Raw genomic sequence first — 27,139 nt, forward strand, 5'->3', positions numbered from 1 at the left:
TGCACATCCACAATGAGAAAACATAAACGTGATTAACGTTAAACTGCAAATAAAACAGTACATCATTAGTACGCCACCATCAGTCCATTATATGCTATAGTTTGTATAGAGTGGCTGTGCCCCTAGCTGGCTGAAACGCCTCTTCTGCCCGCTGCTCTTCCCTGTGGTGTGATCCGGACTGATCTGGGCCTCGGCCAGTCAACCGGAGCCTCACACTAGCCTCACACTTCGCCACGCTCCACCGCGCTTGGTCATGACGTCAGAGATCTCCATGGCTCCGAGCCTGATGAGCTTCGATTAACTGTCTCCGAAAATAAAGTAAAACGGACACACCGCCAGTGAGACAACTGAGAAAATCGCGCCCGCTTCCAAATGATTGTGTATATGACGCTCCCAACAAAGCGGCGCATTGTTCCCGTCTGCTTCAGGCCAGGGTTTGTCAGGATGAGGGGCGGGAGCTCCAGCAGGGCAAAGAGCACAGCACCCCCCCCCCCCCCCCCCAGCTGTTCACTGAGGCGTGTGGACTGACCACGGAGAGGCATGGAGGTAGGCTGCAGGCCGACGATTCGTAGCTTTTACCTTTAGTTTATTCGCGTCTTTGAATCACAGTGATTAGCATTACCGGGTAGTTAGCATCCAGCTCCAGCACAGCTGTGTGAACATCAACTTGCGGTCCTGAAGCCAGCGCGAGCTGAGATGGCTGACAGTTGTCACCCGTCCGAGATTTCCCTCCATTGTCCCGGTTTTTGATTGCCTGTACAAAAAATATATAGCATTCCTACACAAAATGCACAGAAATCAAAGCATTTTTATATGTTAGCTGTTATTTCCTATTAAATTGAAACGGCCTCTTTTTATCAAGTCCATTTGTATCCATTTGTATCCAAAGAATGGGTTTAATTAGGGCATGTGTGTGAGAAACGTGCACTTCAGTTGACCTGTTTAGCCAGGCAGCTCTGCAGCACACTAAGTGAGAAGACTGGGTTCTGTAGCTGACTCTTATCTGTCTGCCTGGGACTGCGCTGTGAGCACAGCTACCTGTGCACTGAATTCATTAAGATAAAATAAACAAGCCTCCAGAAATGTGTTTTACTCAGCACGGTTTGTTTCATCTGTCAGTCATTTTACTTAGACGCGTGTGCACGCACTGTGGACACAGGCTGGTTTGCTGTAAAGTGCCTTTGCATCGAACAGGTGCCCAAGAAGCTGTTGAACTCGGTGGAGAGGTGTGTAGATGAGGCCTTGGAGGGCATTGTCAGCAGCAACGGGGGGCTGGTGCTCCTGAAGGGTCACAGGGTTGTGCTCCGCTCTGACCTGCAGCACCTGAAGGGAAAAGTGGCCCTGCTATCAGGGGGAGGTTCTGGACATGAACCCGCACATGCAGGTAACTGCCAATCCCCTGTTCTTTCATATCAGTATCATTATCTTTTGAGCTGATATTCATTCACTATACCGCTTAGCAGATGTGGGTAGTAGAAACTATACTACATTTAATCAGTACATGGAATCAAAGGTTGGTGGATTTGTACTTCACTGTGTATTTTACAAAGATAGATAGATTATAATCACACCCCACTTTATTCATAAGCAAAGGATCTGGCTGCAATTCAGCCATTGAGTTGCTAATTACATTTTTTTTATTTAAGTGTGTTCATTTCTGTTGGTTCAGCACCTGAACCACTTTGCTGTTGCTCAGATTTGTCATTTTTGAGCTGTCATTTTATTTTAGACCAGAGGGATCTCAAAATAGAAGAATACCACCAAGTATTACCACACAAGTTTAGTTTCTATGCAAGTAGATGATTAATGTGCTACGTACCACTGCCATTCTATAAGTTTAAGTGACCCTTATTAGTCCCACAACGGGGAAATTTCACCTCCACATTTAACCCATCCGTGAAGTGAAAAACCACATACACACTAGTGAGCACACACACACTAGGGGGCAGTGAGCACACTTGCCCGGAGCGGTGGGCAGCCCAATCTGCAGCGCCTGCGGAGCATTTGGGGGTTAGGTGTCTTGCTCAAGGACACCTCAGTCATGCGCTGTTGGCTCTGGGGATCGAACCGGTTCCCTAAGCTCCAGCCCATGACTTGCCCCTAGAAGAAGGTCTAGGTATTAGGCATTGTAATTATTACAGTATCAACCGATAGGTGTGTAATTTTTTTAAATATTTGAAGATATATTTATTTTATTCCTGAATAATGTTAACCAAACAGGAATAAATGTTAGATTGCATTGACCCACAGTTTTCATATAGGTGCATCAAGTAGTTTTTTGACCTGACGTGTTTTTTTTACTCCTGTTCGTGCTGTTTTTAAAGGGCTACATTTATTTCTACATGATTCATTATTTTAGTGATGTAAAAATTCTTTTAAGTGAGTTTAGGTTACTCTCTACTCTTTCCCCTCTTCTTTGTCCATTTATTCTCCTCAAGGCTATGTTGGCAGAGGGATGTTATCAGGAGCTGTAGCGGGTGCAGTGTTTGCCTCCCCCCCTCCTGGAAGTATTCTGGCAGCCATCATGACCCTTTGGCAAAGTGGTTCTTCAGGTGTTCTCCTGCTGGTTAAGAACTACACAGGAGACCGTCTGAACTTTGGTTTAGCTGCTGAACAGGCACGCACACAAGGAGTCTCTGTGGACATGGTGATTGTGGCAGATGACTGTGCCTTCACCCAGCCTAGTAAAGCAGGCAGGAGAGGACTGTGTGGGACCGTGTTCATTCATAAGGTATTAAACTAAGCGGAAGTTGGTAAGCTGGCAGGAATTGCTGTGATGTCACCAGTTTAAAGCCCTCTGATGATTTAGCATTTTGACGAGAGAGCTACTCTCATGGTTTAAAATACACTACTGTATAAAAGTAAGAAAGCATACTTTTTAATTCAATTTCCAGTCAAAACTGTACAAATGATTTATTTTACAGTGTCAAAAAAGCAGGAAGCATATCTTTAACGGAAAATTACACAAACACCTCAAACACTATGTATGATATTGAATATGTCAGTATTAAATTTGTCCCCTATATTACTGCGCTCTATTGCCACTTTCAATCTTAAAACCAACAAGTCTCAACTGTTTTCTTCCAACAAAAGCTGTTCCCAAAGGAGTCACTGACATTCTGTCCTTCTTCAGTGAGATGCTAACTTTCACACAAGAAACCTCAAACTCACCTTAGTTGTTCTGCAGATTTCTAATTCATGTTCTCAACACTGTGAGTCTGAAAGGATGTGAAGATCAGAGATTCTTGTTTTCATTACATTTTACAAAATATTTCAACTTTTCAGGAAATGAGGTTTGTAAATTTGTGATTTAGATTGCTTGTGTCACATAGAGCACTTTCTGCATACCTCATTGCGCATCTTGCACATCTGGACACTAGACACTTTATTTGGTACAGTATATGCACAAATGTATTTATTAATTCTGTGGTCATTATATGCCGTCACCTATAAATTCTTGTACAGTCATTGTTGCACTGCATCTCTCATCTCAGGTTATAGATATAACAGACTGCTGTATTTTTTTTTCTATATATGCATATGCATTCTGTATATATGCCTGTAGATAGGATCTGGTTTATTTATTCTTGTTATATGTCTACACCCGTTTACGGTTATTACGGTTATTTACACTGTATAGTGTTGTGTGTCTGCTACTGGCTGCTAAATTTCGGGATCAATAAAGCATCCATCCATCCATCCATCCATCCATCCATCCATCGCTCTTGATTATTCTGTTGTTGTTTATGGCCTGTTTATCTGTAGCTGGCTGGAGCACTGGCCGAAGAAGGATGTCCATTAGATGGGATTGTTGCCCAGTTGACAAAGGCAACTAAGAGCATTGGTGAGAATAATTTTTGGTTTTATTTCACTCAATGCTTTTTCCTCCAGAAAGTCATTTTCTAATATCAAGGCTTTGGTCACTCTGCTGTAGGCACTCTGGGTGTCAGTCTGTCACCATGCAGCGTACCAGGATGTCAACCCTCCTTTCAACTTCCACCTGGAGATATGGAGCTAGGACTGGGTGAGAGACACAAGTAGTCTGTATTTACAACCTTTTATGTTGAATGATTAATAGACATAGATTATATGACTGAGCATGCCTGTGTCTGTTCAGGAATTCATGGAGAGCCAGGCATTAAAAGGTCCAAGGTTAGTCCACTATCTGCTTCTGGGCAGCTATACTTTGATATTTGCTAGATCAGTTTATAGCACTTTTTAGCTAAATCCAAAACAATGTTAACTGCATTTGAAAATAACTTGATTCTAACGAAGTTCATTTAAAGGAAATTACACATAAAGCTAGTGTATCATCTACTTTTTTTCTCCAAGAATCCATTTCAGTCCATTTTCTACTGCTTTACTTTTAGATGGCCCCTGCTGATGAGGTTGTGAAAACAATGATTGATCACATAACTGACCCCTCCAGTCAATCACATTTGTCACTGAAATCAGGTATGCTGTAATGCGCAGTGGCTCGGTGTAATAGATTTATATTTATAATCGGATCGCTTGAAAAGCTTTGTGGGAGTTTCTAAATGCCTGATTTTCTTCTACAGGAGACAGAGTGGTTCTCTGCGTGAATAATCTTGGTGCTCTGTCCTGTTTGGAAATGGCCATCGTCACCAGAGCTGCCATTAACTATTTGGGTGTGTGTAACATGATTGAGATTAATGATGTTAATACAGAATTTCAGTTGTATACAGCTTTAGTATATTGCACAAATCCAGAGGGCAACCAATAGAAATAGATATGGACTCTGTCTTGTCATCACATTTAACAGTTTCTTGTTGACTTTGTTGACTATTCTGTTTGAAAAGGCCCACTATCATGTCATGCACTGTATAGAAATGTCTATTGAAGGCTTGCTTTATCTTTTTTTTGGCAAAAGTGATCCATGACTATCTAATGGTGTTTCTGGGTCATTTTCCTTTGTTCCATGTTTCACCACATTATTCCTACATGGTAAAAACTAGTCTCAGTGTCTTCTAGTTTTAATTTCAGCAAAGTTAATACTGCAATGTTAAATAAGACTTTTATTTGTAGGTGAAATTGCATTTATAGGTGAAAGCTTGCTTTAGTTTGCTCTATTCGCGGTGTTTCTAGCGAGTCGTGGAGTCCAGGTTTCCAGGGTGATGTCGGGCTCTTTCATGACGTCACTGGAGATGGCAGGTGTATCTCTGACTCTGATGAGAGTAGATGAGGAGATACTTCGACTGTTTGGTGAGTTCAGTCTAAGCAGTTTGTAGAGTATCAAAGCTTTAACTGTTATTAATTTTCCATTGATTATCTTTCCCTGCTGGTAATTAGATTTTGCTCTGTTAAGTTCTGACTAAGTTCTATTGTAGGACACATGGCAAATAAATTGAAGCTATATGCAGTAGAGCCAGAATGAGAGTATTAAGTAATTTATTAGAGCATGAACTACAGCCTTACCTGCTTTAGCTCATTAAATATTCCGGAGCCTTCAGATATTGTATACATATCTATTAGATTTTATTAGAACTAGGGGGAATCTTGATTAAAAAAAAATTCTAAATTCGATTTGATATGATACAATCTTTCAATTTAATACGTTTTTTGAAACAGCAAACATAAGGGCTAAAAGTGTGGCTTATGTCATAAAAAAAAAAGCTGTATATTGCTATAAGATATTTAATTCTATATTAATGTATATTTTGTGGATATAATATGTACTTGCATAAGTCCAGTGTAGTATACTATGGTACAAATGTGCTGTAAGGTTTTTATAGGAGTCCTATAGAAATGCCTGTAGTATTACTGTAGATCATTTTTTAATAGTTCATATCATGTGCTGTTTCTATTTTTAGGTTGCCAGAGTGTTCAAAATAAAAGTACAATATCTGAAACAAAAGCTGTGCTGTAGTGTTCCAATCCAATGTGCTAGCCATAAGCTAAAGTTAGCCCCAAGGTAACTAGCAAACTTGTTAGTCACGATACAACGATACAGTGTAGTCCATTTCGATATGCTGTGATACAGTTTGATACAACATATGTTGTATCATAACATCTGTAGTTAGATCTAAATCCTTCAGTAATTGATTACTTTATAATATTTTTGGTCATCTTTGCATTATGCTAAATTTTGGCTCAATCCCAAAGACTCAGTGGGTCCATTATGTACTGAAACTCTGTTTATTAAAGCTATGCTGTGCAATTTAAATGCTTTTGCAATTAAAACCTATTGCAGATGCTAAAACCACAGCCCCAGCCTGGCCCAACCTCTGCAGTGAGAGTGTGAGTGGGAGGAAACTGTATGTTGAACCCGCAGAGAGACCAGCAGCCTCTGAGATAAAGCCTGACCAAGGTAAGGAGGCAGAGAGCAATATGCAGAATACCCCCAAAACCTCATGCCATTCTATCTTTTTACTCATCTCAACCACCAGCGCCTGTGTTCAGTGGCAGACCATAAAACGTTTTTTGTTGTTGGTTGCTTAGTTGAAACATCACCATTGTATTAATTATTTACAGTGTAGTCAGTGCACCCAGGCAGATATCACATTAATAAACGTGTGACATTTGGGGGCTTTTAATGAAAATTGTTTTTGGCCATTAGGTCCTTTCACTTTGGCCATGCGTGCAGTTTTGGAGTCTGTGTGTAAAACCCTCCTGCAGCGGCAAGAGGAGCTCAATGCCTTGGATCGTGCAGCTGGTGATGGAGATTGTGGGAGCACACATGTACTTGCTGCAAACGGTAAGGCATATTTATATAAGTTTTGTGAAAAACTCAAACACCACCCTTCAGGAAGGGGAAAGTCAAGATGTCGTTACTGAGAAAAAATTGTAATTCAAACAAAGAAACTACTGATGTTCTCTTAACAATGGATTGACCGTTGAGTCCAGACCTCAACGTGATTGAATGTGTTTGGGATTATTTGAATTGTGAGAAGCCGAAAGTATAACCAACTTCAGTATTACAACTGGAGTTGTAAAAAAAATTTTTTTCTTTTTTTTTTTGAAACTGAAAAGCAAGTGTCTTGACAAAACAGAAGCTATAATAAAAGCAAAGGATGAGCATGCAAAATCAGTGTTTGTTATTTTTGTACTATTTTCAATAAAAAATAGGGATTAAATGATTTGCATACAATTGCATTTTATTTTTATTTACATTTTGCACAATGTCCCAACTTTTTTGGAAATGGGGTTGTACTTTTTTTCTCTGACAGAATACAGTGAAACTCCTAATGGCCATTTTTATTGGAAATGAATAAATAAAGGGTGGTCTCTGGCTTCTGCATTGTACTGTTTAAATTATTTAGGTGGTTTGTAATATTTATATGACTACATTTTTACATATTCCTCTTCTCTGTCACCCACTACAGCCATTCAGAAGTGGATGCAGACTAGCACCATCCCAGGAAACCCTTGCCTTCTGCTGACAGCTCTTGCTAGATTGGTGGAGGAAAAAATGGGTGGCTCTTCAGGAGCGGTATGTTGACATCCATCAGATAAACATTGTTATTACTACAATATCCTCAAGGATCAGTGTTATAATTGATGTGATTCAAGTCAAAGTGGCTGAATTCCAGATTTCAACCTGAAAAGAAAAAACAATCACAAATAGCAATAATCATACCTTATAAAATGTGTGGCATACATGTGCTGTTAATGGCACTATAGAAGGTCTCTGATAATTAGGGCTATTGTCTGGGCTCAAAAAATGATTTAAATTTAATGTAAATTTAAATGTATCAATTTTATTTAAATTTGTCATTTTTCCACAGATGTTCTCATCTAACAATATGTAAAATAAATTCAAAATAAAATTTTAAGTAAAAAGTTCACAGTGCAAAGAAAAAAAATGAAAATCATGTCACCTACATCCACAAGAGGGAGCTCAGCATGTATATCAAATGCTCACTTTGTTATAAACCAGTTATTGTCACGGTTACTGAGAACCACAGTTTTAAACTGCAAATGTTATACATTCCAGAAAGCCAAAGGAGCATCATATTGTCCTTTTCAAAGGTTTAGGTGTCACCAGGGCCTTGTGCACACGAATATGATATTTGTCCTCCATGTTTCTCACGTTCTAACAGCCTAGCCTCTAGAAAATAAAAATGGATGATGTGTTAAGATATGACTACACCACCACCCCTACTGACACTCTGCCATGGCACAGATTGTAGACAGATTGTGAAATTTGAACTGGAAATTTTCTACATTCAAATATGCTTTTTTTCCCTTTAAATCAGTGAATATTTTAATTTCAATATTTATTTTGATAGCTTTAGAGTAAGTTTTGCTTTGTTGCTGTCCTCGCTCAGCTGTATAGTCTGTTCCTGACAGCGGCTGGTCCCAAGCTGAGAGAAGGTTGTGATGGAGCAGACTGGGCCAAAGCAATGCATGCTGGGACAGAAGCCATGAAAAGGTGTCTCTAAATGTATCTAGACTTCTCTCTGTAGCATTTAATTTTCCACTAACAATGCACTACTTCACAAATTAGCTTGATAAGCTTGTCTTAATGTTTGTAGGCAACTACATAAAATCTTACACAGGGTGTAGTTTTGCTTAAAATAGATGGATGGCAGAGTAGGCCTGTCAGTGATCATGGAATTTTAGCTGGAACTTAATTTCCACATATAGATAATTGCAATTGCCATTTTAATTTGATTTGTCAATCATCAGTAGTTTGTAATAGTTGTTTCCGGCCTAGTAGAATCTCCAAAACACTGTATATCCATTTGAAACAATTTGAGGAATAATATATTTTTGAAAAGAAAGTCAGTTGATGACATTCTTTTCACAGCAACATATAGCATAAAAACCCTTCAAATGTTTTTTTTTTGTATATTCTGATAGGTATGGAGGTGCAGCACCTGGGGACAGGACTATGGTAACACTTGTTCTGTCTATGTTTAAATTAATTTTCATTACATGTTACATATTATTTAGATGTATGTTTTAGTAACATTACTTTCCTTACCTTTCAGCTGGATGCCCTGTGCCCTGCTGTGGAAGAATTGATGAAGTTATCCACAGCTCCTCCAGGTGGCCATATGGCAGTTCTGCAGGCAGCAGTGGAGGTGCAGTACATTAGCACTCAGCCAAATGCATGTCATCTCTATTTTGTCCATGAATTTATTCATTCTACGTTAGACATTTATTATTCCTGACTTATTGTCACAATTGTCCTTATTTTGTTTTCCACAGAAAGCAGAAGTGGGTGCAGAGTCCACTCGTGACCTTGCAGCCAAAGCAGGCCGGGCTAGCTACGTTGCATCTGAACATCTGACCCAGCCTGACCCTGGGGCGGTCGCTGTAGCTGCCATTTTCAGAGCAGTGTTTGAGGCTCTGGGAGGGAAATGATCTACGCTGGTATAATGCCATGATTTACAGATCAGAACTAATTTAACTGAGTGTTAAAATCAGCTATTATACATTTACATATGAACAGTATTGATAAATCAACTGATATCATATGTATTTACTTAAATGGTGAACACAATTCCTATGCTGTCATGGTGTGTAATGGCAGATGATAAGAGTTTATAAAAGGGGATATCCATTTTTTAAAAATTACTGCATATTTCGATCATCAAGAAGTGTAGAGAAACTTGCCAGCTCTGATGTCTTTACAGTGGTGGTGATAGGAACCAGCGGTTATGATCTGTATCCAAAATGACAGATGATCTTATACATGTCTTCAGATTTTTAATTACGGGCGGCACGGTGGCGTGGATGGATGGATGGATGGATGGATGGATGGATGGATGGATGATTTAATTACACTCAGTGGCGCAACCGTCTTAAGCTTTGGCCATATCTTCAGGAGATCACGAGTTTGATCCCTGGTGATGCTACAGCTATCTGTAGCCGGGAGTCCAACCCCTTCTCCCCCCTTCTCCCCCCAACACTCAACGTGATGCTAGTCAACGCAGGCGTTAGCTGACGTAACAGATCTGGCGGTTGGCGCTTTCCTCTGAGCGTATTCAGCTGTCCCGTGACGACGTGTGACCGGCAGTTCGAAAAAGAAGCAGTGGTTGGTTTCACAGGTCTTGGAGGAAGCCTGTGCTAGCCTTCACCCTCCTAGCACTGGTAGTATCATGTGATTGGGGGAGTCCTAACTAACGGGGTGGATTTGGAGATGACTAAATTGGGGAGAAAATCAGGTTAAAAAAAAAAAAAAAAAAAAAAAAAAAAAAATATATATATATATATATATATATATATATATATATATATATGGTTTAGTCATTTCAAGACTATCATAATCAACATTTCAGATATAATGCAACCCATTACGATCATTTTACCTGATAACTTTCTGTGATGTAGCTTTTAGAGGTAGAGGTCTGGTTCCTGTGATTACCTCTGTGAACATTTTTGACTTTGTGGAATAGAGCATTTCTCATCAAACCACTGTGAATACCTTTGTTTACATCTTAACCACTTAATTATGCAGCAGTTTTGAAATATCAGTGGACTTCCTCTTAACTGTGTTTACAGTTCTACTTACTACAGTTAAATTCACTAGTAGCCGTATTTTAAAGGGGCTGCATGGTGGTCTTGTATTCTTTTTGAAAGCTTTTTTGAAAAGAATAAAAAAGCACTTTAATTTATCTCCACCCTAACCATTTTAACGCTAATGGGTATTCTGTAAGAGTAATGGGAATGGGAAAAAATGATAAAGTTCTAATCAACTGGTGATCAGAACTGTGCAGGACCTTTAATGACTGGATGGGACCATGTCATAGATAATGGAGAATTTTTCCAGACTGAGTTAAAATGCACTTTAGGTATTGAATTTGATTCATTTAGTGTGAAAAGAAACTACTTGGAAGAATCACTGTGACTCAAAGGTCATTTTAGTTTGATTTGATGTGTTAACACTAACATTACTAACAATAATAATATAAAAAACTGAACCTATTATATTGTAAATTCATGAATTTGCTCAATAAATTTGATTAATCTCACAGAGCAAGTGCAATGTATTATTGCTGTCCTAAGAAAAATATAATGAAGGGTAATTGAATGATGAATATTTCCAAAATGAAAACTTCATAGAAGAGGCCAAAACATTACATTCTGTGTAAAGGGCAGCTGGCATGTTTAAATGATGTAGAAAAATAAAAATTGTGCGTGTGAATAAATATAATACAGATATAACACACTATCAACACACAGATTTTATAATGTATAAAAACAAACATGAACAACAGCACCACAGCAGCAATTGTCTTTTCTAATGGAGGGCAGAGGGGGGTGGCACACATAGCACAGCTTTGCAAACCACACACATATACATGTGTGTATATATAGTGATTTTATGTATATCTATAGGTTTGTCAGTACTTCCAAACCTCTCCTCGTGGCATTAATTGTAGTTCTCATTTTTAAATCAAGTGTGCTGCTGATGAAATGTAATAAATCCATGTGGCTGTGTTCCGGACAAATCTGGCACCAAATTTTTGTTTTTTAAACCAGCTCACAAGATATCAACAGTTTTTTTTTTTTTCTTTCAAAATAAGAATTTCTTGTTACTTGCCTAATGATTTACACCGGTTGTGGGTGTGGGTGTGTTTTTAGACAGCAGCTATAACATCAGTGTTGACTGTGCCTCAGCCTGTGCATTCTACCTTTGCAAATAATAGAGGCATTGTACCCCAATGTATAAACAATGCATAGTAACATGTAATTATCATCATTCTTGGCTGTGTAGTGTATATGCAAAGTATATTTCAAGTTGACTCACTAGAAACAGAGTCAAAGTCCATAGCAAAGGCAAAGACAGATGGCAGATTAGAGCAGAGCAAGTAGAGGGCAGAACCTGTCGCACCTGCAGACAGTGCAAGTGTGTTTCATTCTCATAGGCGTAAACAGGAAGTCGAGCAACCAGCTCTGAGACGGAACAGAGGGACCATTACGACTGTGAAGCAGACACAGTTGTTTCATTTCAGGCTTTTTCTGCTTGTTTTCAGTCTCTGAATCCGTCAGTCTTTTCCTAACTTCCTGTTTCTAATCTTCTCAAATGGGAGCATGAGAAGCAGCACATGCCAACATTCAGCTTAAACGGACTAACTAGGAGACTCTTAACAAAGAGGTACTTTTTAAATGACGATTTTATCTCTTCAATGAACACCATGCTTAGTTGGAACAGTGATGGGCATCGTGGGTGTCTTTGTCAGATGTAACAACTAGATCTTTGAAGGTTTATATTACACCAGTGTAAACCAGGTAGAATGTCTTTAGTGAACCTTTTTTCAATTTGGTAGATTACAGATAACTGAGGACGTGTTTCATCAAACTGAGTAAAGGTTGATCTGAGTCGAGTGATTACGGAAAGATGTGGTGGCTCTATGTGAGGCAGACGCATGCTTTAAGCATTTTTGTGGTGCATGAGGTGTTGTCTGCTTATTTTATGTGTGGGTGGTTTAGACTTTGGTCTAATAGTGAATTTGTGGATAGTTTTAATATGTTCATAATAGTATTTAATAATAGTTTTAATATGTTCAAAACCATGTTTGTTTGATCTAATCTACAGACAAATTTCCTATGTTTGATTTAAGAAGGATGCCACTGCAAATGTCTTTTTATAATGTTATTAGAATATTGGAGCAGTGCTGCAGCCTTCAGCAGGAAATGTTGGTTTGCTTTTTGAAACCTTCACCTCCTCAGTCTAAGCAGAGCCATATCGCTGCCCACATCTGCCTACATGTGAAATGTGCTACATACAAATGGATTGTTAAAGATTAATGGCTGCTCAGTTCAAGTTTGAATAAAAAATAAGATAAATCAAAAAAGACGAAGGAGAAAAGCCACCCTGAGGTGGATGTAGCTTTGAACAAGATATTATGATACTTTTGGTCTCACTCTTCTTTCTTTTTTTTTGTTTCAGATGGAGTTTGCCTGCAGTCATGTTGTTTGTAACTGGAGGCCTGAGAGTCTAGCTGAAGGTAAGATTATTTATTCAGTGGTTTGAAATTGCTTGATTTAATTAGCATGGGCACATGACTCATTTTGTTATCCAATGAAAGTGAATGCATGATCCTCAGAACCACTGTTGAGTTCTAAACATTTTGGAAACATCATCTAATTAAAAAATGGTAATGTCCAAACTTAACAGTCTAAACAATTTATTAATTGAACATTCTTCTACACTGTGTTTCATCAGTTATTGTTACTAATACAGCACTCTGAAAAAGATCACCCTTAATCTGTTTAACCCTTTAAATGTTTTGTCATACACTTGATGATGACCTAAGAATAGCTCGGCCAGTTTTCACCGAAGTCCCTGTAGAAACTGAAAAATAAGCCTTAGCATGTTATAAGCGTGAGATTTTAAGAGGGAAACTTCCAAGCAAACAGCCATTAAGCACAAGTTATTCATTTTTCAGCGTTGGGAAAAAGCTGCAAACATACCTTTAACAGACAATTACAGAGAAACATCAAGCTTAGATATAATATCACATTTTTCAATATTTAGCATGTCCACACTTTCAGGAAACTTTCTTGCGGTTTGACAAAGAAATGTGCATGGTTTTTTTTCCACACCTTCAAAGTTCAGTCTTAGAAGTTCAAGTTTTCTGCTTTTTGTGATCCAAGTATTTGAAAAAAAAAACATTCAGTGATGTTGCGGACTGGGCTTCTTTGCATGATTTGCAGATTTTCTCCCTTTTTTTCTTTATATCTATTTCCGTTTCTCAGTAACAGCTTTTTTTTACAGCTACACGTCCTTTCAGACTCATAGTGTTGAGTTGTCTTGTCACAGTGGAAGGATGGACAGAAACACCTGTGGATTTTTTCAGATCTGAATCAAGAGTGGAGCTTGATTGTCTCCTCTCTCTCAAAGATGAAAGCTTTAAGTACTGTTTATCTGACAGTGACGGTTTTGGTGGGATTACAGGTGTTGCACTGTAGTTGGGAGTCCAAGGTTCTCTATATCTTTCAATCATTTTATGAATTCCAGTTTTGTAAACTCCTGTTTTTTTTCACTCCTTTTTTTTCTTTGTATTTCTCCTTCCTTGTGTGAGGGAATGATTTTGCTGTTCTGACTGGAAATAAATGAAAGGTAGTCTCTGATTTTTGCACAATAGCATATTTAGTCCTGTTCTTTATCATCTTGTATGGTCTTGCTGTATCCTCCAGGTCTTTCCTCCACACTGCCCTGTGGTTTGTCCAGAACAGATTCTGAACATCCATACGACAACCGCATTGCTGTCATCCCAACTCCCAGTGAGTTACTAGCATCCTTTCAGATTAATCAAAACTGTATATGGGTATTTTACCCTGTGATCCCTGTGTTACTATAGTGCTTTCCTTACTTTACATACCCATAGATGATTGATGTCTTAAATTTATGAGGTAAAAAAGGATCAAAAATAGGGAACAGAAAGCTTGAATTAGAGTCAGTGTGGTGTTTCACACTGCATCACGTCACCCACTTATCATTGCCCTCTCCTTTCAAATGAGTCCTCTGCAATGTCTGTTTGAAATGTCAAGTTGAAAACTGCTTTCATGGCAAAGTCTTTGATATGCCTTTTGACAGTTCAAAGCAAAAAAAAAAAATCATATCCTTTTGTGGGTGTGAAGAAAAAAAAAACAGAAGCACTTTCTGGAAAGGTTGTGATCACAGTAAAAACGTTAATCATTTACTGAAAATGAGCTACTTTTGTCACATTATGCTGATTCTGAGAGGATTTTTCACTTTTGAGTTTTTAAGTTTCACTTCGAGTTTAAAAAATGTTTTGTCTTCAGTGCCGTCGGTAATGCCGCCGCCTGTACCTCCTCGTCAAACAACGCAGAAACGCACACGACCCACCTCAATGCCACCTCCACTACCCCCTCGAGGTAAAGAATCCCCTCCCACACGCACACGTTTGACTTGCATTCCTTTTGAGAATTTCTAGAGGTTTTTATAGATTTTTGCATTACTGTAGCCAAATAGCACTACTTCTACAATTAAACCTCACTCTAATCTTGACTTCTGACCCCAAAAGGCAATTTTTCTGCAATTTCTCCTCACGTTCTCAAGCGAGGACCTTCATTTTTTGCTTGAGCAAAAGTATCATGTTGTCCTAGCATTGTGAGAACGTGTTCCTTACAAGAATAGCAAGACACACACACACACACAAAGTATAGCTGCTGATACTTGGGACAAGCGATGCAATTATTTTAATAAAATTATTAAATATAAATAAAATTATTTTTACTTTTTATTAATTTACTTATTTATTCTGTCTGGCACCAGTTAATATCAAGGGCAATATTCCAATAGTACTACAGATACTTTTGAAAACATTGTTTTTCACATAAAAAGGGTGAATTTATTGCTACTCCCACATTCATATAATGGGCTCTCTGTATAAACAAAATTTAAAAAATCACAAAATGGCTGGAATACATTATGCTTTGTTTTAAATTTGTGCAGTTGTTTTTGGTCTGTTATTACTCTCACAAGTCTGACCTCTGACTATTGGCAAGTTTGATCAGTATGCTCTTTCACCTCCACACAAACTTTTTACTCTGCTTTATCTATTTTTTTTTCTCTGAGCTAAAGCTTTCTCTCTCCCTCTCTCTCTCTGTTTTTATCTCTTGCTCTGCCTCTCAAGGGCTGGAGGCTAAAGGGCAGACTCGTCTTAAAGCCAATGTAAACGTGGTATCACTCAAAGTAGGAAATCTTGTGGATATCAGCAAAGGTGAGCTACTCGGTCTGTGTACTTGTGCAAGTGTCTGCATGTGAAGTAACACTTGAATGAAGTGTAACCTGCATCCGGAAACTGAAGTGGCCTAACAAATCATTTTCTCTCAGCATCCAGTATACAGAGTAGCCAGAAACCAGTGTACTGTGGGAAATGTAGGGCAGTCATGTCTTCTATGAGCAACTCACAAACCAACCCACATTCAACAGTGAGTCGTGGTTATCACACTACTACTTAAATTCTTGAAATCAATGCTTTCAATTATAAAAACAAACAAAAAAATGGGAGATAAATAGATTAAATTATTCTAATATTCTAGTACAGTGCAATTTTACAAATATACTTAATTATAAACAAATAGTAGGAAGAGTTCAGATATTTGAAACGTGTAGAGCTGTGGATGAGTCTAAAATCACACAGCAGTTTATAAGAACAATGTATAGTTAGTTGCCAAAATGCTTGAAATACTGAAAACAACTTACAGTTGTTAAAAGTACCATCTAGGTTCTAGATTAGTGTACTTATATCAGCATGGTAAAATTTGTTAGTGTGTGTAAAATAATAACAAACATTCTCTCTTTCTCTCTTTCTCTGTAGACGTGGTGCTGTGAGTTCTGTGGTAAACAGAATGTTCTCTCTCAGAGTGAAGTTAAAATGGGCCGCTCTCCTCTGTGCACTCCTCCAGGCAGAGACGTGCTCTATGTAGATGAGGAGATCGATGCAGACTATATGAACCTGGAAGATATGCTGGTGGTCTTCTGTGTAGACATTTCTGGTAGCATGAGTGTCACCTCAGAGGTTACTTTTCCTTCCTTTTAATGCAGCAGCTTCTCCATATACATAACCAACTTTTTTTTTTTATATATTTTGTGGTTTCTTTTTTGTTTTTTTGACCTGCTCTTCTCTCCTCTGTGGGTAACTCAGGTGTCTCCTGGTAACAGCATGAGATCACCCACATATGTATCACGACTGCAGGTGACTGATACTTTTGTTGTCACACTTACCAAAATAGAACTGTCACTTTTGCCATGCATGCACACATGCATGAGCTCTGTGAAGAATAAAGTGTGTCATTTGCTGTTCACTTAATGACCATTTTAGAAGCAAGGCTGCAATGATTAAATTAGTTTAAAAAAAAAAGTGGAAGTGCTCTTTAAAGTCCCGGAAAGTTCATATGATACTCGCAGCCATTCAGACAAATTGCAGTGCACTACAGGAAGAAAGATGGGGGGATATGGCATCTGTTGTTTCTTGCACTAAAGACTTGCTTATCATTTAAATTTTAATTATTGCAGTATTTCATAGATTGATCAATTATAGAAATAATTATTAGTTGCAGCCCTAGGTGGAAGATGAGTGTTCTTTACCCCAGTTTCAGCTTTCTGTGAAGTCAAAGTTCTTATAAAGACTGTTGACTCTGTGAACATCTTGGTAAAACCTCCAATCAGTTATCACATGTAAAATCTGAAAAAAAAAATCTGTTTTTTCAGATTCTCCTCCATTGTAATGTCTCTATGAAAGTTTGTCGTAAATCTCACACAACTGCAGTGTTTCTAAGCTGAAGTCTACTGGTTTCTTCCAGTTGATTGATCTAAACAAGCATTCCTTCAGCTACTACTGATGTATTACATGCAAGTAGATAAAGCATGATACCAAATGTGCTGCCATCATCCTTGCTTTTGTCTTTTCAGGGTGTTCAAGAGGCCCTCCAGATGGCACTGACCTCCCTGCTAAAATCTTCACCTCACCGTCGAGTAGCACTGGTCACTTTTAATGACGAGGTAAGGAAAAGAGGTGGGAAAGAGAGTTTGTTGACTAAGTGTTGTAAGTACAAAGACTCATTCAGCTCTGAAAATGAAAGTGCCTTCTAAGTAAATAGCTAAAGAAACCGCGAGAACACTTTATTTGAATGCTACCTACATACAGACTACAGGACATGCAGAAACACTGAATAGCGAATTAATATTAAGTAAGTTAATGTTATTCAGAGGCACTTCTGAAACTCTTTCAGTGTAAAAAATTAATGTGAGTAGCATATTCACCATTCAAATCCATAGTTTCTATTGCGTAAGTTCAAGGGCATCAGTATCTTCATCAAACTGATAAACACTTTTCTTAACTGGGCTTTTGTCTTATAAGTTGGGAATGATGTTTGATAACAGTGTTATAAATGTCTGTCTTTAGTTTAAGACCCCTTAATTAGTCAATACACAGTCATTTACTTCTTAAAACATCATCTATCATAATTGCAATTATTGGCTAATATTTTATACATAAAATACTACAAATATTTTAGTGTTGCTTTATAAATACACTAAATAAAATGTTACCAAAATTCCATTGCAAATGCTAAGGTGCATGGCTGATTTCTGTGCATTTTTATTGTCAGGTGACCATTTATGGGGATGGTACAGGAATTCCTCTCTCTCTGCGGGACTGGGCTCTAGTGGACTATGACCATGTTCGAGAGCAGGGAGAGAAATATTCCACACCACACTGCATTGCAGAGACTCACCAGTGCCTCACACAGAGAATCAAAGAGTGAGTATGCAATAAGTAAACCTGCATCCACACCGGCCCTCTGAGGATAAGATTGGACACCACTCGTTGTATTAGTCTGCCATATACAGCTGCTGAGCTTGCTTATTTCCGTTGGTGTCCAATCTTATATCTCCAGTATTATATGTTATAGCTCTTTTTTTGTTTTTTAGCTTTAAAAGACTGCCAAGGGCCTTTTTTCTTCTTTGTAAAGACTACTTGCTGCTGATGTCTTTTTTGAAAGCAGCAATCCCAAAATAAAACATCCAAGGACCAATTTTGCATCCCTAATGAACAATTCAGCAGATGGTTCATCAAACAAATTTTTTTTATAATGAGATCTTTGAATGTATAGGGCCCATTAAAGTTAAAAGAAACTCCATATAAAGGTTCTAGACCAATTGGTGGCTTTTCCTAGAAACTCTAAAGCCAGGAACTATTAGGAACCCTTATTTTTAAGAGTACAATAAAAGCATTGTATGCTGGGGTTTCACTTGCAGAGCCCATTGTATGCCTTTGTTATAGATTTAAAAACTACAGGTTTAAAACTTGTTTAAACGTGGGGAATCCTAGATTGACCGTTATATCAGTCTGCCATGTACAGCTGCTGATCTAGCTCTGTATATTTGTTTAAGGATTTTTGTCTGTGCTTTTAATACAGTATGATAATTCCATTCTTTTCCAGATTAAGAGAGCATGGAGCTACAGCACTGGGCCCTGCTGCACTTGTATCTGTTGCTATGGCATCTCAGTTCACAGGGTCAAAGGTCAGTATTTGTAACCCCATTTTGTTTCTTTTGTTTGGCTCAGTGTCTGAAGTCTGTGGTCCAAACTTTCCAAAGAACACTAGATTTCCACTTATTTTGATGATATAAAGTTATGTATGTTCTGTATGTTTACTTTTAGGTCATAATTTGCACAGATGGTCACGCCAACATAGGCCTGGGCCAGTTAGAACAGGAATCTGCCCACTCCCCTGCACCCTCACCTTATTTCTACAACCAGTTAGCCAGCCATGCAGCGGAAAAAGGGTATGTTACAAAACCTCTTCTCTTCTTTGGAATATAGAACAGCACTGCATATTATGTGGAAAATTCACATTTAAATATAATGCAGTGTACCTGTTCCCTGAAGGAGCACCCACTAAAAGCTTTAGGGTTGCATACCAAATGTGCTGTCTATAGCCGGTGGTTGCTGAGGAGGCCACTGAATGTGTTTTTTTTTTGTAAGGAACTGATTGCAGGGTCATCTCCTCCATGTGCAGTAGCAAATTAGGTAGACAGATGGCAATGTGCTCCACTGAGTATACAAGTCTCAACAGCCAAATTTCTGACTGTGGTTAAAGTGTCTGGTAGAGTGTTTTGGTTATCATGGCAAAAATTATGACAGGAAGGGACTGTTTGACTGATATGTAAAACGAACAGTCTCAGGTTGTTTTTTAGAATGACAGATAAGGCCAAACCATCGTCGAAATGGTGCGATCACAAAAATAGTCCAATATCAGTGAGTCGTGTTCACAAGACATCTCTGCTAACTTCTTGAGAGATCTCTGCTAACTGCTACAAAGGAAACTCAGCATATCTGTGGGTAGAGTAATGATAACAGTACACTCAAAACAATAAGAAAATAGTGCAAGCATTTACTAAGACCAAAGAAAAGTAAAAAAAAAAATTTTTCTACATTAAATTAACTAAACAATGTAGTTGTTGGCGGGGTTAGCAATAGAATGTTTTCCACACTAATATATGTCGCTGTGGTTGTTTTTAGAGTCATCGTGTCAGTGATGACATTTGAAGGAGAAGACTGTCGCCTGGCGGAGGTGGGGAAGCTGGCTGATCACACAGGAGGCAGGGTGAGTGAGCTATACTACCCATTAGCATTGATCCACGATCAACCAACCCTACCATTATAAGACAAAATCAGTTAAGGCACACTTATAAGCAGTAATGTACTTGCTCTGCCCCTGGGGTAAATCTTAATAACTGAATTGAATAAAATGGGAAGAATTCAAACACAAAGCCAAACAGAGATAAGGAATTTCCTAGGCGTCAAGACTAGTGACCTACATATCCTATCACTACCTGTGCACCTGTGTACCCATGTGTGCACACACACTCATGCATCTAATTAGGCCAAACCCGTAGAAATGCAAGTTTTGCCCTCATGCATTCTGAATGGAGGTTTGTACTCAGAGCAGAACATGTCTAAATACCGTAAGTCTGTGACACATTTTACAGAAGCCATGATATTATCACCATGAACTCAAAAACAAAGAAAAAACAATTCAGCTTGAAGTGACAAAAACACCTTTCTCAGACCTGAGCTATATCTAAAATGGAAGCGAAAATTTTGAATTTGTGTTATGCTTGCTATTGCTGACAATTTCATGTGAATGTACTTTATGCTCTTCTGCGTACTGTGTTCAGAGATTAGCAGTCAGAGTAGTCAACATTGTCACAGTAGTTTAAAAATGTCCCCTCCACATGCAGTGTATGACAAATGACTTCATCCTGTTCTCTTCCTCCTTCTGTGCTGTTGACTCTGTGTTTAGATCAACATAGTCAACATTGGGACAGTTGCTACAGAAATACAGAGTGCTTTGGCTGACAGTGTTTTGGCAACTAATGTTGTGGCAACTCTGCTAGCACCGGACGGTGTGTGAGTATAAATGATCAGTGTATCACTTTCATTACTCTTGAATTATTCTAATTTTAAACAAGAATTTCCAGATTCTCACTGAAACATGCTAATGTCACTTAACATGTAAAGATGACAAGAAAAGCAGCATCGTATGGATGTTTAGAGAGACCTGTCTCTTTGTATCCAGTACATTTCTGATGGTTGCGTTTTGGAAGTCATTGCTTGTTAGAAACTGAGGAAGTAATAAAATGCAGCAGTTTTTTTGCTGCAGTCATCACTGCTTGTGGTTTACCAAAATGTGGTATTTGTGTAGACTATATACAGATGATTGCTGCAATGTCTTAAGGCTAAAAACGGTAGTGTAACTTTCTGGCAGATCTAATCAAATATTCTCATGGGCAGTAATTTTGGCCTGCAGGCCACACTTCACACAGACTTGCTCTGTAACCTCTGCCTGTTCTCCTTGTGGTAGTTTGAAATGTGTTTTTTAAGACCAATGTGCACTTTGATTACAGTTCTTCTGCTATATTTCAATTTCTGTGGACCTCAAATAATGGGTTTTAATACTGTTTTCTACCAGATATTTCCCTTATGAAGAAGATAATCACAAGTTAGAGAGGGAGATTGGTAATGTAACAGATGGGGTGGAGATCACTTTCCAGTTTGGTGTTAGACCAGACAAAGTGGACAGTAAGTGAAGAAAACAACATTCTCTCACTCTTGACTATGCAACTTTGTGACAGTAGATTAAAAATGATTGCAAAATTCTGTGTAGTTGTTTTGTTGTTCTGAGAAACTGCCCCTTCAGTGTGTCTATGTATGTATATATCAAGTTTTTTTTTATTTAGTTTTAAATATTAGTTATTTTTAAAGTCAACTATGTTTATATATGTTTGTATTTCTTTTTTCTCTTCTTATGTTAGCACCTTCTCATGAGAACACAAACTTAAATATGAAATTTTTCTGCAAATATTTGTACAGTTCAGCTTTGTTGGGCATATTCAGCTACATGTTAAATTCAGCAGATAAACAGTAATTGTGCATTAAAATATACATACATGTGATCTCTGTAGAGGATGTGTTAACTTATTACTTAGGGGAAAAAATGGACATATTTTGACCATGGGTGCTAAAACTTTTGCATGAGACTGTTATCAAGAATAAAAAACATGGAATGAGAAAGTACAAAAATGATCATGTATAAAATGAAATTCCTTTTTTAAAATAAATTTCATTTTAATTTAATTAAAAAAATACTGTTTGTAGGTTTCCAGAGAAGGGATAGAGTTCCCTTTCAGCTGCAGCTGTCCTTTAAGACCCGAGACTTGAAGAAAGTGACCAGAGTCATCACTCAGCAGAAGCGTGTGACCACCAGCAGGTAACACTGAACAAATTGTACCAACACCTGTAATATAATATAATATAACCAGTTCTCAAATAATTTACAGATTTGTGCTTTTGTCCCCTCTCTCTATAGCTGGGTGTGGGCAGGCAGTCTTAACATGTCTGTGCTGGGAGTTCACTGTGCTCAGCTATGTGCCAGACTCACCATGGAGGGCAGAATACTGGAAGCTCAGAATCAACTCAAAGCCCAGCAGGACCTTCTCAAAGACATCAGGTGTGTGTTGGCTGTAGCTAATTATCAAGTGGTTGCGGGAGTTTCATGTAATTTTGTTTTTGAAGGATTTGAGTCTGAAAGGAATACTTGCAGTCTAATCTATATCCACCTCTATCACATGTAGTCAATTTGGATATGTTTCTAGGTGAAAAAACAGAAAACTCAGACTCAGATCATGCTACTAATAGAAGCCAGTGGACAGCTTCTTCATCACTTGGCCATTGGCTTCTATCTTATGTATGTTCTGACTCAATAGGTTTTCTGTCCTTTTACTCTGAGAAATGTCAAAATTATGGACCGTTATAATTGAGTATGTGATAGAGATGTGATAGAATTTAGGTTGAGAAATCCTGGAGCATTTAAGCACTACTGTAGCTGGATTATTTGTACCAGATGAGTGAGGAGATGAGGTTCTACATTACTGTACTTTGTCAGATATTTGACTGACTGATTCTTCGGAGGAATTAATTTTCCCATATTAACCCAGGTAGCCCAGCCTCAAAGGTCACAGCCTGGATGTCATCAGCATTTTTTATTACATAATTGAGAGGTTGATTTGAACAGGAGGGAGCTCAGAACAGAACACATTCTCTCCAGAGTTATTATTTACAGAACTATAAACACTGCAGATTTATACCGGATTAAAATCAGGGATCTTTTCGATTATCACTTACAGTACTCCCTAGGTACAACAAATCCAGCTCCAAAAGGGCTCTACAGTTGAGACTTCAGTATATGTGCAGTGGTGGATGTGTCTATGGCTCTAAGGCTCTAATTTGATGTTTTAATGTGTCTAATAGTGAACAGAAGCCAATTGCTAAAGAGGAGAGTATCTATGGGAACTGGATCAGCACTATGAGTATGATCTGTGAGGATCTCACCACAGACTCACAGGTTAGCACACTTTACCACAGATCTAATAACTATACATTCATTATTCCATCACTAGCTCTGTGCATCATGGATATAGAAACCATTGTATCAAAATGTATATTTCGTGTCCTTCACTTTTATTGATTTTGTTTGTTGCTGTGGCGTAACTGTCTTTAACTGCTGCTAGGCTCCTTTTATCTAGCATTACACTTGATTCTAATCTTGTGAATGGGAGTCATTGTTCTGATCTCTGCCGCTAGGCTATGCATTCATCTCATGCATCTCATTGTCCACACACACGTACACACCGACTCACATACACAAACATACCCAGATCTTGCATTGGAATTTCTCTGTGACTATCTGTTCTCCTGCATGAGATTAAAATCTGCTGTACCTGTTCTCAGGACATGTTAGTTCTCAGGCGATGTTAATGAACTTTCACCTACTTTCCTTCAGCAGAACAGCTCAGACACCACCACTCTTCTAGCCAGCCGAACACCGGTCACAGTAAGTTCTGGAAGATGAAGGACTATCAATGTCTTACTCTGCAGTACGGTCTAAAAAATAAAGTTCTAAATGGACAGAGCTGTAGATAATTAATGACAGATAGAGCTTTTGAGAGCAGTGAATTTAAAGTTAAAATAAAATTAACATCCAGATTTCCTCATATTTAAAACCTGGTGATCAAATCTCAGGCAAATAATCTATCAAGAAATTACTGTAAATACATAATTACAGTATAATTTACCATTTATCAACTTCTTGGTGCTCCCAATAAAATGTACTGAATAAAACATCTTGAAATGTCTTTTGGTGTCTAGCTTGTAATGTTTTAATCTACACTCTATATGGTATGGTTGAATACAAATAGGAGTAATCATTAATATGGCAGGTGATCCTTTGAACACTAGTGTACAAACCATCATTAGTTAATATGCAATATACTATGTGTAGGGAAGGTTTTTAAACCTTTGAAAGGTTCTTCAATCCCCCATGTCTCCTATACAAAGTTCTGTAAACCTCTGAATGGTTCTGTAGAGATTTGCAAGTTCTTCTGTAGTGGGTTTTGTAGTGGTTCTTTTCATGCTTAAATGGTACTTCAGGGTGATGAAGAATGTGTTGTATATAAAATTGTTAAGATCTTTAAAACATCTTGTTAAGTGTATGTGTATGGTATCACTTCAAAACCCTTTTTCAATTTAGCCCCTTTCTTGTAAGACTGCACAAGCATAATTAAAGCTGGCTAACTCAACAGATGTTGATGTTCTTTCAGGGTCTGTCAGACGAGGCGGCGAAGGTTGTGTACCAGATGAAGAGAGCGAAGAGCGTCGGAGAGAAGGGCCGGAAGGCAGCCATGTTGGACAGTTGAGAAGAAAGTGGCTATTTTAGCTAAAACAGTAATAAACCTGTAACGGTGATCAGATTCTTGTCATGCCTGACTTCATAACTTTCTGTGTAATCTACAGATGATTATATAGTCTGAAATTTGTTTAAAGTAATTTGTTTTTATAAATAAATTTTAACATTTCTAACACCTTTTAGGGCCTATTCTGAGCAAGAAACTCTTTAAGATTGGCCACATAGAAGGTTGATGATTTGAAGGCAGTGATACTGACCTCTTTTTGTTAATCTGTTATGTACACTTTTTCATGGAAAAGGGATCATTATTCATTTAAACACATTTAAAATATAATTTTAAAATTAATATAATAGTTTTAACAAAAACAGGTTCTTACTTCATCAGTACTCTTGTGCCGGTGGTCCATGTGAGCAGCATAACATTCAAAGATTATTCCATTGACAGTACAAGGTTTTTTCATACCGTGGCATAGTAATACAGTTGTTGTGAGGTGGTCATAGGTGTGCACATGTTGTGGATTTTACAACGGCTCAGCCAACCAGATTTTAGGAGTGGAGCTGTGCATTTTATCATCTAACAGATATGCATCATCACCAGGCTTTTGTTACATAATGTGGTGCATTTTTACACATTTTACCCCAAGATTGCACTATAGGTCTTATCTGTGCTGTATTGTCAGGGAAAAGGTACATTTTTATTCATTAAAGTACAAACTGTAAACGCTCCTTCAGATGCAATTTGGAATCTTCCAATCTTGGAATTTTGAAGGTGCACTTCATTCAAGACTCAGGGTGCATATTTATTGACCTAACATTTAAAAAATATATAATAAAAATCTGAAGTCAAGATGATAATGGAGTCTGTGTGGAGTCAGTGCTCCTTAAAACTCAAACTTCAATGGAAAATGGTACAGCTGTGTTCAAACTAAAGGCAATAAAGACACTTGAGGTTTTCACTCAGAGAGTTTAGTACCTTTTTTTTTTTTTTTATAACTAAGAGTGCGTTTTTGGGTAGGAGTTTTGCTGGTTTAAACCACGTACAGTGGTCTATGTTGTGATTTATGGCAGCAACACTTGTATGTGAATCCTAGAATGGCACTCGTGCAGTGAGAGCATATTACCGTTGATCTTCCACAGACATTATTTTCCCATTTCACTTGTTTGGTTCACTCTGTCACTGATTTTGTAGTGATAATTTTGTAGCAGTATTTTTTTATGTCATAAAAACTTTTGATCAACAGTTTTACTGTTCCATTAACTGTTAAGACGCATGTACCGAAACTGTTGGTTTTTACCTGTCAAAGAATGTTTGTTTGAAAAAAAAGTTTGTAAAAAAGTATGTGCTGCTTTTTGTCTGTTCTAAATTTAGTATGATGAAAATGCTGAGCAACCTTCCTGTGAAGCAGAATGTTTGAGACCAACTGATGTTGAAAGATCAGTCAACCATATGACGCTAACTGAATGTTTAAATGAACTGCACACAAATACAGTTGTACCTGCCATTCTTCATATTTTAATACACTGATTAAATTCATCCAGACCACCCTCCATTTATTACATTTCCTGTCGAAACAATCTTAAAGTACAAGTTATTCATATTTCAGCATAAGGAAAAAAATCATATTTAGCAGAAAATTAAAGAGAAGCCACAACAACTAAATATAATATAAAGATCTTCAGTATTTAGCATGTGCACCTTTCACCTTTGTTACAGCTTCTATTCTTTTCAACTTGCTTTTAGTTTTTCAAAAAATCCTGAAGCAGTATTTTTCCATACCTCTTAGAGGCTGGTTGCATTGTCTGCTTCTTACAGTCTGAGTAATCCCAAACACATTTAGTTAAGTCTGGACTGGGGTGGTCAGTCCGAAAACAAAAGCAGCTTATTTGTTTGATTTTCTATTTTTCTTTCTTTTTGTCCATTTCTTTTTCTCAGTAATGGTGTATTGAGAACTACGCAGCCTTTCAGTGTTGATGTCTTCTCACAGGGGAAGGATGAAAAGAAACACTTGTGGATTTTTTAAAGATCTGAAGTCAGAGTGGAGCTTGATTTTCTCCTCTCTCAAAGATGAAAATTTTAAGCACTGTTTATCTCTACTGTTGTCATCTTTACTGGTGACATTTTTGTCCTGCACTGTTGTTAGGAGTTTCCTTTTCTGGACAACTTTTCATCATTCGTTGAACTCCCGTGTTAGAAACCTTTCCCTTGACATTCCTCTTTCTCATGCAAGTGGATTAATGACTGTTTTAACTGAAAATTAAATAAAAGAGAGTGGTCTCTGGCTTTAATACAGTACTGTATATGTTTAAACCAACTTCAATGAAAGCAAATTTGGATTTTATTATTTTTTTGTAGACTATCCATGCTAGTAACCAGCACAGATCAGGCTAGCTGGCCACCACCAAAGCCAGCACATGTTTTAGGCCATGCTGGGTGACCAGCTAA

At 37.9% G+C, this 27,139-nt stretch overlaps 2 protein-coding genes across 5 annotated transcripts; both read left to right on the plus strand.

The window, feature by feature from the left end:
- Positions 1-187: 187 nt before the first annotated feature.
- tkfc (triokinase/FMN cyclase) lies at positions 188-10,128 on the plus strand. Of its 2 annotated transcripts, XM_017709823.2 has the most exons (16): positions 188-546; positions 1,195-1,384; positions 2,439-2,731; positions 3,766-3,844; positions 3,935-4,024; positions 4,118-4,152; positions 4,371-4,455; positions 4,560-4,649; positions 5,107-5,223; positions 6,212-6,328; positions 6,578-6,715; positions 7,344-7,450; positions 8,289-8,392; positions 8,824-8,857; positions 8,955-9,047; positions 9,175-10,128. In XM_017709823.2, exons 1-16 carry the CDS (start codon positions 541-543, stop codon positions 9,328-9,330), a joined length of 1,734 nt encoding a protein of 577 aa, XP_017565312.1. In that variant the 5' UTR covers positions 188-540; the 3' UTR covers positions 9,331-10,128. The 2 variants fall into 2 exon arrangements, with proteins under 2 accessions (XP_017565312.1, XP_017565313.1); XM_017709824.2 differs by lacking the exon at positions 8,289-8,392 and having other exon boundaries at positions 9,175-9,317.
- si:dkey-9k7.3 (circularly permutated Ras protein 1) lies at positions 9,208-26,982 on the plus strand. Of its 3 annotated transcripts, none has more exons than XM_037546711.1 (20): positions 9,208-9,339; positions 12,863-12,920; positions 14,113-14,199; positions 14,722-14,814; positions 15,576-15,662; positions 15,776-15,873; positions 16,263-16,463; positions 16,590-16,640; positions 17,357-17,446; positions 18,055-18,206; positions 18,889-18,970; positions 19,110-19,234; positions 19,971-20,055; positions 20,755-20,861; positions 21,424-21,533; positions 22,110-22,221; positions 22,321-22,461; positions 23,262-23,355; positions 23,794-23,844; positions 24,611-26,982. In XM_037546711.1, the coding sequence occupies exons 2-20, from the start codon at positions 12,863-12,865 to the stop codon at positions 24,704-24,706; spliced, it is 1,920 nt and encodes a 639-aa protein (XP_037402608.1). In that variant the 5' UTR covers positions 9,208-9,339; the 3' UTR covers positions 24,707-26,982. The 3 variants fall into 3 exon arrangements, with proteins under 3 accessions (XP_037402608.1, XP_017565339.1, XP_017565338.1); XM_017709850.2 differs by lacking the exon at positions 9,208-9,339 and adding an exon at positions 11,839-12,067 and having other exon boundaries at positions 23,797-23,844; XM_017709849.2 differs by lacking the exon at positions 9,208-9,339 and adding an exon at positions 11,840-12,067.
- Positions 26,983-27,139: the final 157 nt, after the last annotated feature.

Source organism: Pygocentrus nattereri, chromosome 2 (genome assembly GCF_015220715.1).
Source record: "Pygocentrus nattereri isolate fPygNat1 chromosome 2, fPygNat1.pri, whole genome shotgun sequence".
NCBI classification, from domain to species: Eukaryota; Metazoa; Chordata; class Actinopteri; order Characiformes; family Serrasalmidae; genus Pygocentrus; species Pygocentrus nattereri.